We start from the raw sequence: 13,923 nt of genomic DNA, 5'->3' as shown, positions 1-13,923 counted from the left end.
ACTCATAGAAATAAAGATGATCTGAAGTTGGAGGCCACTGTGTTGCTTAAAATGCCCTGCTACTCAGAAAAAAGAAAGGAAAAAGAACAATTTATTGCCTAATCATAGAAATACTGGGTATTCCAAGAGAGATTTGGGGTAGAGCATGCATTTGACAGTGATCTTGTTTCTAATCCTAGGAAGAGTCCAGATGCTGCCTCAGGCTGTCTATCTCCTGCATGGGCTACTGGAGAATGGGCACACTGTCTATGTTCACTGCAATGCAGGTGTTGGTAGGTCCACCGCTGCCATTTGTGGGTGGTTAAAATATGTGCTGGGATGGAATTTGAGAAAAGTGCAGTACTTTGTAGCTTCCAGAAGAGCAGCCATCTACATTGATGAAGAAGCACTGGTCCGTGCCGAAGAGGATTTCTTCCAGAAATTTGGGCCGCTCCGTTCCTCATTCAAGCCATAGCAGCAGCAGCAAAAGAAGAAATTGCCAGCAACATAGTCAGGGTCAAACTTCTCGGAAATCATGACCTTAACTCCAAAAAAAATGCTACCATTGCCTGAGGAAATAGTGAGATGAAAATGTGAGTGAATCGGGGGTGGGTTCCTGCCAGTTCTCACCTCTTCTATAGAAGAGGTTCCACAAATCTACAGTGCCGTTTAGAACCGGTTCCAGCTCCCTCCCCCGCCCGTCCACACATCATCAAGATGAAAAGCAAGAGGAGGAATTCTGGGAGTTGAACCACAAGTCTTAAAGCTGTCAAGTTTGAACACCCCTGGGTTTTTTTTTCTAAAGGGTTAGGGACGCAAGGGTCTTGTAACTTGACAGCTTTAAGACTCACATGCTTCAAATGCCAGAGTTTCTGAGTCAACATTTTGGTTGCTAAGCAAGAGTGTTGTTAAGTGAGTTTCATCACATTTTACAAGTTGGCCACGCCCACCCAGTCAAATGGCTGACAAGCCACTCCCGGTCACATTGCTGGCAAGCCACTCCCACAAAGCAGGCCACACCTACATAAGAGGTTCTAAAAAATGTTGAAGCCCACCACTGGAGTGAATGTGCGTGTAGCAGTCAGGATACATAAAGATTATGTAGCAGTTTTAGAGAAGGAGAATTCACATTGGTTACTGACACATTGATTACTATTTGAGAGGGGGATTAATTCTAATTTTCCCCACCCATTCATGCCTCAGTACTTGGCATAGCCAGAGTTAGGTAGCTAAGTAGGGTCAGGCCCTCTTAGTACTTTGATGAAAGACCTCTGGAGAATATGGTAAGAAGGTGGTAGCCCACCATTTCCATAGCTCTGCCAAGGAAACGACAAGGACTGCCTGAAGTCAAGTTCATGTTACTGCCTTTCCCAAGCATTATTGTTATTTTATTTTTTTTAAACGGAGCTGCACAAATGCATATGCAAACATGACCCTGGGAGCTAGACAAGAAACTGCAGGTTCGTGAGTTATCTGATTATGGCTAAGTGTATGAAACTTGGTAAACTCCTTAGCCCAGACAGCAGATTTAATATCTGCAATGCCTCCAATGTAGATTTTAGAACCTAAATTTATTATAAGCCTCAGCTTGGCTAACGTTGGAAGCTGGGCGTGATAGGAGTTGTACAACAATTGTGGAACAAACCTGTCATAGCATGGGAGGAGAGCTATGATAATTCAAAAATCAGAAGGGTTTTGGAACTACATTTTCCATTTAACAAATTTTATTAAAAAGTATAGATTTGACCAGTTGAATTATGTTTTACATTTGTAAATAGGGAACTTGCAATCTATCTTATGTGTATCCTCTATCTGCAGAGTTAACCTGTCTTCCCCGCTCTTCCCTCCTCACCCCAATCTAAATCTTGCATCAGTTTAGCCTCTCTGGGCATTTGATGAAGTGAGCTGCAATTCATGAGAGTTTATGACCTTTAATAAAATGTATTTGTCAGAAAACTCCTCCTGATTGTATGCTTCACAGTAGAAGCTGTCACTAAATAATAAATGTTTTTTTCTCATATATCCACATGCACAGGTTTGAGATCCCCTATAGGCTTAACCAAAGACGTCGGTTAATCACATGTCAAGTCTTGTTCTGATTGCTTATCCAGGCAACCCTTCCCAAATGTCTATGTACTGTAGTTAGGCAGTATATGTTGCTTCTTAATTTTGGTATTTTCCAAGCTGCCAGAATTTAGTCGTGTAGGTTATTGGATGGAGAATCTTCAATACTATAATGTTAAATGTGTTGGTGTCGGTGCAATAAACTATTGTAATCCAGGTGACAAATTAAGTATGTGCAGGATCAAAGGCTGTGTATGGTTTAAAACAGATGATTATTAATGAATGTGACCTAAATGAAAACTAGTTCAACTCAAACAAGAATACCTATGGGCATTGTGCAACAACCTTGATAAATTTGTGAAATAATACTGGAATAATTGCAAGTTGCTACCATTACACCTGGAAGAATGCTTAGTTGCCCACAATCATCTTACAGAGAAGATGACATAAAAATTTAATAAATAGTGCAGCTTGGAGGAAAATCCAGAAGCATTACAGGGTTTAATAAATACACTATATTGCCAAAAGTATTCACTCACCTGCCTTTACTCGCATATAAACTTACTGTAAGTGACATCCCATTCCTAATACATAGGGTTCAATATGACGTCGGTCCACCCTTTGCAGCTATAACAGCTTCAGCTCTTCTGGGAAGGCTGTCCACAAGGTTTAGGAGTGTGTTTATGGGACTTTTTGACCATTCTTCCAGAAGTGCATTTGTGAGGTCACACACTGATGTTGGATGAGTTTACGTGGCCTACCACTTCGTGACTGAGCTGCTGTCGTTCCCAAACACTTCCAAGTTCTTATAATACAGCTGACAGTTGACTGTGGAATATTTAGGAGCGAGGAAATGTCACGACTAGATTTGTTGCACAAATCAAGGTGGCATCCTATCACAGTTCCACGCTGGAATTCACTGAGCTCCTGAGAGCGACCCATTCTTTCACAAATGTTTGTAAAAACAGTCCGCATGCCTAGGTACTTGATTTTATAGACCAGTGGCCATGGAAGTGATTGGAACACCTGATTCTGATTATTTGGATGGGTGAGCGAATACTTTTGGCAATATAGTGTATGTATGACAGCTTGTAGAATGATAATTCTTCTATATAAATATTTTTTTGTTTATTAACTATCCATGCATTGGTTTGTTTAAAAATATATATTTTATTCTATTTTTTGTTAACGTCATCTTGTATGCAAAAATAGCACTGAATATGTTTTTAGTTGCATATTTGACTTTATTTCCGAATTTGGATGTTGGATGTACCATTAAATATTTGAAACACACAATATTGACAATGAACAAGTTCTTTTGTTGGATGTCAAGATCTGTACAAGAATGACTTATGCCGCGTTTGAATTATAATAATTTAAATAAGGGATAACATAAATAAAGGGTTAAAAGTATTTGCTGATAAAATGTTCTTGATAATGCATGGAGAATAATTTTGACAATATGAAGGCTCCATGTGGTCTATTCATTTTAATTATGTTTGTGTGTCACAGGACATATTATAAGGCCAAATGAAAGCCAATTCATGCTAACCTGTAGCAAACTCACAACATAGAAACTTCATCTATAGGTTTCTATAGATCCAGCTTAACTGTTTTGACATCTCTTCATGATTGCTGGAATATATTTAGTCACTGTATGAAAATGAAAACAATCCTCAAGAGAACACAAGATTGAATTTGATATCAGTGGGATCTGAATGTGACCCATTGTACCTGAATTATCATACATATATTAATATGACTCGTTATTCCAGACACATATTAAAATTGGTTTGGAGGCTTTTTTTTAGGTCTGAATAACAGGATTGGAGAAGATTAACCATTAAATGAATTTAGCCAAGACATGCAAATAATAACAGTATATATTTTATCAAGCCAATTAACAACAAAAAGTGATTGTTTCAAAATACTTATAAAATATTTAACTTTTCCCCAGTGCATAATTACACAATAGCCTGGAATTTAGTAGTTATCTGTTAAAAATCAAATTGAAAAGAAGTTAATCTGTCGGATAGATCATTAATGCTCACCATACAAAATCCGATTATATTATTTAACTAAAAGGATGAATACATTTATATATCATCGTTTACAAAATCAATCCAAAGATGCTAATACATGTTTGGAAGGAAAATTCTCATAAACTGAGGAGCCATTAGACAAACTGCAAAGATACGGAGGAGGCTGGCATATCCATTCAAAAAAGTTTGTTAAAAGTAGTAATTACAGCCCAAATTTAAAACCATGTGAAGCAGGGGTGGATTGCTGCCAGTTTTACTACTGGTTCACAACGCGTGCACAATGTGTGCGGGCAGTGTTCAATCTAAATTGTTCTTCTATGCATGCAATTTTTTTGACAAATGCTGGCCTGTTTTCGTGAAAAATGAGCTGTTTTTTGCTTGTTTTTTTGGGGGGGCACCACCCAGGAATACTCTGCAAGCCTCCTAAAGGCTATTCATGCCTTTTTGGGGAGAGGGAGGGCCTATTATCATGAAAAACGGGCCATTTTGGGGAGGTTTGCAGACTGCAAAATCTTTTTTTTTTTAATTTGCCTCTTCAAAACCTTGGTGTGTCTTATACTCCGAAAAATAATTAATTCCTGCTCCATTAAACGTAATGAGAGATGAAAATCCCATTCTCTCTCACTCCAAGCCAGAACAAGCTTGGAAGTGGCATGGAACTGGCAAATTATATTAGGTTGCCTCATAATATGTATACAGGTAGTCCTCGGCTTACGGCCATTCATTTAATGACTGTTCAAAGTTACAACAGCACTGAAAAAAGTGACCTATGACCGTTTGCACACTTAACAACTGTTGCAGCATCCCCATGGTCACATGATCAAAATCCCAATGCTTGGCAACTGGTTCACATTTATGACTGCTGCAGGGCCATGTGATCACCTTTTACGACCTGCTAAGCAAAGTCAATGGGGAAGCCAGATTCACTTAACAACTGTGTTACTAACTGAATAACTGCAGAGATTCACTTAACAACTGTGGCAAGAAAGTTCATGCAACATGGCAAAACTCACTTAGCAACTGTCTCAGCAACAGAAATTTTGGAGTCAGTTGTGGTTGTAAGTCGAGGGCTATCTGTACATGCATACACAATAATAATGGAAGGCTGTTTTGTGCAACATTACCTTATTAATTTAGCATATAATATAGCAGGACATATAATTTGCTTGGAAGCCAGCCCCCACCCCCACCCCACCCCCCCAAAAAACTTTTATTTAGAAATAATCACTGTTCTATGAGGAAAAATCAAGACCTAATTCTAATGGCCAAGAAGTCAAAGATGACAGGAGCTTCATTAACTACATTCACTGGGAGGCTACAATCAGATTCTTTCACACAAAATAATTGTGCAGAATTATGCCTTAATAGTTTGCTTTGTCAGTTTTTACCAGACACAGTTGCGGAGTGAGGGTGAAGAAAAATTAGCCATTTAATAACTTCCCCGGGATTGTAAGCTGGTGGTTGCAGTGGTTTTGACGTAGCTGTTAATCAATGGAACAAACAAGCCTGATCAGTATTTCAGTTCCTTCCATTCATTTTCATGTGTGTATATATGTCACTAACGTGCAGTTCTGTGCATGACACGTGTCAGAGGTGTTGCCATGGTTTCAGGAGGAATGGCTGTCATCGCTTGTATATTTTCAATTTTGCCAGACCGCTTCATTTTTCCCACTGAAAGCTTTTTGGATCCTAAGTTTTCTTGACATTACTTTGGCACTTATATTTCTTGACATGATTTGGGTGTTAGGAAAGGACTACCACTGCATTCCCTACTGGAGGAAAAAAGGTAGAAATAATGAAAACATAATTTTAAGAAAACTGACTGGCAGAAGAGTTTGGAAGTAGAACAGATGAGTTTTCAAGCAAAAAAAAAAATGCAGGGAAAGAGCCACCATAGATGTTAAAAAGAACTTGAGTAGTTGTAGGAAAAATAAGATGATCTCAGACAGCTTAAAGAATTCATGCAGAGCTGTAAACTGCAGGAGAGCAGTTTTGACTGGAACTAATAAATGGAAAATGATGTTTTGGCTTCCTGGTGAGTGGGCATAGTGACTGGCAGAAGACTGGCTAATTCAACCTTTTATATGGGAAGAATAAATTCCATCCATTGAAAGTTTAGAAGGGAAAGTTCATTAAAAATGGAAATAGCGTTGAAATCTTTGCATGGTTGTTGCACAGAAAGAACAAGAAAAACAAAGCATGTTATATAATCAAAACTGCATCTGTTTTTCATGAGCTCACTCATTTATTCAGGTTAAAATTATTTATAAAAGAAACCTTAGGGTGTTTTCTACATCTGATTTTTTTTCTTTTAAAAAAATGTCCAAAAGACAATTATGACAGAACTTTGGTCTTTTCAATTTAAACTATATCAAAGGGGGTGGGGGGCAGGGAATGTATAGGAGAACAGACTGGATGTCTTCAGTGGAGCATACTGTCATTCTTGCCTTGGGATTCACTTACCTTCCCTACCAGTTCGCAAATGTGAGCGTGCACATGTGCAGGTGCCATATCTGCACATGCGCAGTGCTCGTGCATTACATTGGGGCAGGTGGGCAAAGCCTCCCACAGCTGCTGCTACCGGTTCGCCCGAACTGGAGAGAACCATCTGAATACCACCTCTGCTTTGAACTTCTCAGGTAATGGAAGGCACAATCCTTGAAGTCCTTCCATATCTGATTCACTGAAGACAAATTCTACAGAAGAATTCTCAGAAGACTTTCCAGAGGGAATAAAGCAAATGACATCATACTAAACTAACAACTGTTGGTTCCAGATATTCAAGTCAGAACTTAGAAACCTATCAAAATCGTGCTGATCATCAGAGCAAAGAGAACTTTAGATGTCTTGTGGCCTATGGCTATCCAATAGTGCTATGGTGCAGGATGCTGGCCACTAAGATTTGCTTAGGCAGCCTTGGGTTTGCAAATCTCAAAGTGTGTATGGCTGGCATTGCTGGCTCTCATTTACATGAGAACTTGGCACACTTTCATGCTGCCTCCATTCCTGCATCAATCTGACTGATCCCTGCCTCTACCGTCAATCAATAATCAATCAATCAATCAATCAATCAATCAATCAATCAGAATAGACCTGAAAGGGACCTTGGAGGTCTTAGTCCAATCCCCTCTAAAGCAGGAGGCCCCACACTATTTCAGACAAGTGGTTGTCCAGTTTTTTATTTAAAATCTCCAGTGATGAAGCATTTACATTTTCTGAAGGCAGGCAAGCTGTTCCACTGGTTGATTGTCCTCATTGTTAGGAAGTTTTTCCTTAATTCCAGGTTGCTTCTCTCCTTGATTAGTTTCCATCCATGGTTTCTTGTCTTGCCTTTTGGTGATTTGGAAAATATGCAGACTCCCTCTTCTTTCTCTTTGTGACAGCCCCTCAAATATAGATCAGGTCAGCTAATCTGCTCTATTTTCCAGGAAACCCTTCAAAAGTCTCTTTTAAAAAAATCTATGTTCTCTTGTCCCATTAGGCAAATAAAATTGGCTTTTCCCCCCCACTGGAGCAGATTTTAATTCTTATCCCCGAATTAATTTGGGGGGATTTGAGGACTCTGTGGAGAGAGAAGGGAAGGGACAGGACAGGACAGGAGAATTGGAAAGGACCTTGGAGGTTTTCTAGTCCAACACCCTGGTTAGACAGAAACCCTATACTAGTGATGGTAAACCTTTTTGACACCAAGTGCCCAACCAGAACATGTGTGTGTATGCCGGAGCCCCAGAAATTTGAAGACCAACTGACCAGTGCGCATGCACGTGTCAGCCACCTGGTGTTCTGTTTTCCATCGCACGCATGCGCGCTGGCCAGCCCCGGAAACTCAAACACCACCTGGTCTTCGGGTTTCCGGCGCTGGAAACCAGAAGAGCAGCTGGTGATGGCGCGCATGCCCACAGAGAGGACTTCTGGCACACGTGCCATAGGTTTGCCATCACGGCCCTATACCATTTCAAACAAATGGTTGTCCAATCTCTTCTAAAAAACTTCCAGTGTTGAAGCATTCACAACTTCTGCAGGCAAGTTGTTCCACTGATTAATTGTTCTGTCAGGAGATTTCTCCTTAGTTCTAAGTTGCTTCTCTCCTTGATTAGTTTCCATCCATTGCTTCTTGTACTCAGGTGCTTTGGAGAATAGCTTGACTCCTTCTTCTTTGTGGCAGCCCCTGAGATATTGGAACACTGCTATCAAGTCACCCCAAGTCCTTCTTTTCATTAAACTAGAGTTGACTAGGATGAAACTGGAGGAACTGAGATTCAATTCAGAACTAGACCTCATATTTTTGATCCGACAGCTACTGTTGTTTAATCATAGAATATCATCACCACTCCTCTTTCCCTCTTTAGTCTTGAGGTCATTATACTATCTGAAACTTAACTGAACAAATCTCAAATGCAGAGGATCTAGCCTGATCGTGGTGAAACAGTCCAGATTTTATTCTTATCTGCATCATGAAAGAGTAGGGATGTACTTACAAAGTGAACAAAAGTTCAAAAGAATCAGTCTCCAGCTAAAAGCTTCCAATCTAATAGTCTCCAGCAATTCAGCACTCAGGATCACAGGCAGAAAATGGCTGGAAAGTGAGCATGGAACCAAATTTTCTATGCTCATTTCCCTGTCTGTCTCTTCATTATGTCTTTACTACTCATCAGTACAATTCCTTACTCACTCACCAGCCCTGTAATTTCCTTTCCACACAACTCCACTGCAGTCACCATTTCTAACTTCCTTCCTTCTTCATCTATCTAGTTGGGACTATTTGACTTGATGAGGCACCTCAAGCCACAGAAGCTGCATGTTTACCTTCACTGGTGTGGGGGCAACAATGTTCCTCTTTGTGGATGGACTGCACTTCCAACCTCTCTTCCAGTCCTTTCCTTAGTCATAAATGAGCTTTTGAGCCTCTGGACTCTGTATAGTGCACTTTCCCTCCAGCCAAGCTGTGCAACCAAGCCATTATGGTCCTCTCTTTAGAAAGAGAGCTATGTAGTTTCATAAAGCTCTTTAAAGTAATGGTTCCAATAAATCTTCATCAAGGTTAACATCCCTCACCCCTGAAAAATTGCATAGCCCTCCCCCCCCCGCGTGCGCACACATACAACCAAAGGTGGTATCCAGTAGGTTCTGACCAGTTCTGGAGAACCTGTAGCAGAAATTTTAAGTAGTTCAGAGAACCAGTAAATACCACCTCTGACTGGCTCTGTCCCCATCTATTATCTGCCTCCCGAGTCCCAGCTGATCGGGAGGAAATGGGGATTTTGCAGTAAGCTTCCCCTGGATTGGGGTGGGAATGGAGATTTTACAGTATCCTTCCCCTGCCACACCCACCAAACCACGTCCACCAAGCCATGCCATGCCCACCAAGCCACGCCCACAGAACTGGTAGTATAAAATGTTGAATCCCACCACTGACACACACACACACACACACACACACACACTGGATGAAGTTAATTAGATGAACACTAACAAGTCGACATACAAAGTGATTATAGAACTGTGGCCATATAATTTCCCAGCTAGATTAGAGACAATTGATGTAACAGTAGGATTTAGGTGAGCAAAACAACTTTAATAAGGATTAAGCAGTTAAAATGCAAGAGGCAGAATTGTATATGTATGACATAAACAAAATGAAACCACGTACGTACACAATGGTTGTGACTAATTTGAAAACAATGAGGAAGACGAGTATGAATAAAGCAGGTAAAGTTAATGCAGATGTATTTGCATTATATTTAAGGACGTGGAATTAAGATGGATTACAAGACAAGGGGAAAATGTCACACTTAGTAGGAAGATAATACTGCTAAGAAATGTTTAATAGATGAAGAAGGTTTAAACAAAACCAGATTAAAAATTCCCTTCCTTCATTTATGATTCACTTTTCTTCCAAGAAGCTCTGAAAATATCTATATGAACTAATCACATTTTACCTCTCTTAACCCAGTAATTTCAGTTCCTATGAATTTAATGACAGGGGGAACTACAAAATCTCACTTTTACAGATATTCTGGAGATTCAGCTAACCAGCCATGGATGGCCAGATTTGAGTGGCGTACAGCTTTCTATTTATATGCCCTACCAACTAACTTGTGACTTTGTGATATTTATTTTGCAGCTTTCTATTTGACACCTTCAAGGAAAACCAAAAATATTGTTAGAAGACACATGTTAGATAAACAATTCTGTGGCCAAAGGTATGCTGAGAGTAATGAATGTCCTTAGCTTGAATATCATGCAATTGCCCTAAGTGAGCAGGCCTTCCAATTTAGGAGGGGGGAAAGAAATGGATGGGGATGAAGAAGTGGTTTTTAAAATCACAGTTTCAATTAATGCAATGTTCACAGACCTCACTTTCTGACATTTACAGTAAACAGATTTCTTTTTGACCAAGAGAACCAGCTGTGGTGGTAAAATAACGCAAATATCTTTACAATGAGGTGGGATCGTGAGGGAGCATGGTATGTTTCTTTCTACTGAAAAGACACTTTTGTGCAGACTCTCAGTCTTTGCCTTTTTATTTTATTTAATTTTTTTATTGAACATATTTCATCATTTACACCACATTTTCAATCTTTACAGCGCTACAGTATCAGTATCACTCATAGTTACTTAGTGGTTATTTCATTATTCTTCCTTTTCAATTATATACATCACTGTTCTATATATTGTATCAATATTCATATGTATGTGTCTATATATATTGCCTTTTAACTTTACATTGTATAGATATTCATAAATATGTATATTGCCTTTTCACCTTAATATAACTCTTAAATAACCTTTATGTATGATCTTTACATCTATTCTCTGGCCACTTATACCATGTGTCCCAAATCATGTAATATTCCATTTCTACTTTGTCTTTTAGTTCCATAATTAGCCTGTCCATATCTGCACAATCAAGCACCTTTTTATCACCATTCCATCAGAGGGAGAGTTGTCCCATTTCAAGTTTTGTGCGTGGGCAATTCTAGCTTTTTTTCTTTGCCTTTTTAGTTCTAGAGGTGATATGTATTTTCGTAAAGCTGCCTTGAAAAAAATCATGTCTTCCTTCTCTCTTTCTCATTGTGAAAGATAGAAGGACTTCAGTATTTTTGGGTTTGGCTTTTCAGGAAAAAAAAGTTTATTCTTACCATTACTATCACAGTTAGCACATATCTATTTTTCATGTTCATTGTGGTGCATACAATATGTAAGCCTTATCTTTTAAGAAATTCCTAAGAAACAATTTAAGACTCAGCCTAAATCTTCTCCCAGCTTCCTTTTCAGCACAAGGCTTCATTGCATCTTATAGCCTCACCCAACTCTCTGCAGTGTTTTGGAGCCTATCTCCATTACTGCTATAGTATATTGACACAACAATGTTGGATGGTAGTAGAAGATGTTATAAATCACTTATGTGGAAATGGTTTTTAATTTGTCACTGGGAAAACAGCAGAAGCGGGGAGCCGAGTAGAAGATGGGACAAATATGCAATTACTTTAGTGACATGTGTTTCGGCTTGATTACAAGCCAAGTTGCAGCAGGGTTGCCTTCTCCAATGAATGCTCTGAAACTATTTTAAATTATAACAACCATCAATCCTTGACTGAAGATGTGGTGCATTTAATCTGAAGGGTATCAAGCTGGAGAAGATTGTATCAGATGTAGAATCCAGAGAGAAAAATAAAAATGTTGCTAAACTAAAGGAAGTTCCTGAATGAGGATTTGAAATGGGTAAGAACATTGGCATCGGTAAGAATACTGAAATAGTTAAGAATATTAGTCAGTGTTCTGAGAGCTGATGCAAAGCATCAAAGTGGCAAGGAGAAGAGGAAAGTCTTTTAAAGCATGTTATAAGGGAGTTGATGAAAGACGAATTGGAGAAGAAGATACATGTGACCATCACAAAATAACAAGATAGATGAAGTTATGAAGAGTGTAGCTCCTCCTCCTCCTCCTCCTCCTCCTCCTCCTCCTCCTCCTCCTCCTCCTCCATAATAAGGTTTACTTTTCAGATCAACAAATGGTATTTCACATGATTGAATATAGCAGCCAGGTCCAAGTGTAAACTTACCATGTTCATATTAATTCTGACCTGCCACTTTTGTTTTAGTTTCCTGCATGGACATTTGTCTTCACTATTAGTGGTAAGAGATGAAGGGAACAATATGGGGTGCTGCTCGTAGAATGTGGGCCCTTTCCCTTATTTTTTCTGTTATTGCTGTAATGCCCAGCTACTGCTTGACTGTATCATTACTGATATGGTCAAGAAGGGAAGAGCCTAATGACCAGTGGAGCATATGGCATTTAAAGGACACTCAGTACTTTTGGTGGCCAGCAGTCAGAGCCATTCAGTGCTAGTAGGCAAACAATAATTCCATATGATTTGGGTTTAGTTGAATTGGCATGCTCTTATTATACAGCATTCCAGTGACCTTCTCCTACTTCAGCCATGTTGCATTAACCCTCAAAAAGTACTTTGTCATTATTGCTGCAGTCACTTTGCAGATGGGATCCTAATAACCGGAAGAGTTTGGCTTCATTTATGAATATTATAACAACATGCCAGATAACCCTTTGATGGTTTAAATGTTAATCTACACATTCACTTTTCCTTTCATTACTGTGGGATTCAATGTGACTCAGTCTATACATTCCAGTAGAGAGGAGTTCCCTGAGAATGGACTCCAACCTGAGTCCAAAAGCTCATAAGACTAAACTTCTGATCCTGGTAATCACCCCAGACTGGATCCAGCAACATCATGTATACTTCTTTCATTAGTAATATAAAAATCTAATAACCCAGAAGAGATATTTTATTACTATTTCTTCAATACTTTACTCTCATACTGACTGTTTCCTAATGTATTTTATTGCATGGGTTTTTTCCCCTCTGTTCAATATTCTCTTGCTATGAGTTCATTGGATCCTTGGTTCCATTAAAGGAGTTGTTTGCCACAATAAGAAACAAGAATATGTAATGCTCTTCCCAGAAACACTGAAGATTGAGAGAGTATTACTGCATTATCTGCCTACCGCAGCATTCCAAAATGTTTGCCAGTTTGGGTAGATGGTAATCTAATTATCTAGGTGAGGAATTGATCAATTAATATATAAATTAAACAATAGTCTCTGATAAAGAAGTGGGAATTTTGTAAACTGCCATTCTGAAAGGAAAATTCCAGAAGATCCCATGCAATGAGCTCCTTTGTTGCTTTCTAAGCCTACCACAAATTGGAATGCAACATTATTATATCTTTATTAACATCACTTATAGTTATAACTTTATTGACTATGCGGTACCTTAGCTATCTCACAGCTGATCAGAAAAATGTACTCCCTTTTATTATCACCAAATTCTGCTTCATAGTGGCAAGACAAATTAGGACCTTACTTGACCAAAATAAAGTACTCTGCCATTGACTTTGATCTTGGTTCCCTGAAGTGTTTGTTTATTTTCAGATGGAGATTTTAAAAAAATGGGGAAAAGAGTGTGAAACATTTTGCCTCCTCAACTTCTCAAGCAGATTTGTCTTGCTTCAGAAAAAAAAATCCTAAGAAACTTTCAACAGTTAAAATTGGATTAAAAAAAAAACACCTTTCATACTTACTGCAGGTAAGGAGACATGGTAAACATTCTTATTAAATTAGGTTGAGAGTTTCTCATCTTCATCCAGTTCAGGCATCCAAAGAGATACTTTTAAAGACTCGAGCCTGAGGTGAATTCAACTAACTTTATTGCAGGAACCAACAGTCAACAACAGTACACGAACAGAGAACAGAGCCCGCCTGACAGCTATTTATACTTGACAGCTGTCAGGCGGGTAGCCAATGGGCGGCGCTTATT

General features: G+C 39.0%; 1 protein-coding gene across 1 annotated transcript in view; it reads left to right on the top strand.

Moving 5' to 3' along the window:
- EPM2A (EPM2A glucan phosphatase, laforin) overlaps positions 1 to 658 on the top strand; it is a 59,192-nt gene extending 58,534 nt beyond the window's left edge. The window contains 1 exon segment of the mRNA XM_032216527.1: positions 180 to 658. Coding sequence (XP_032072418.1) covers positions 180 to 454 — 275 coding nt within the window. The 3' untranslated portion in view covers positions 455 to 658.
- Positions 659 to 13,923: the final 13,265 nt, after the last annotated feature.

The sequence above is a fragment of the Thamnophis elegans genome, chromosome 4 (genome assembly GCF_009769535.1).
Source record: "Thamnophis elegans isolate rThaEle1 chromosome 4, rThaEle1.pri, whole genome shotgun sequence".
Classification (NCBI taxonomy): domain Eukaryota; kingdom Metazoa; phylum Chordata; class Lepidosauria; order Squamata; family Colubridae; genus Thamnophis; species Thamnophis elegans.
The sequence above is the reverse complement of the archived record's forward strand: the minus strand, read 5'-3'. Positions and strand labels throughout refer to the sequence as shown.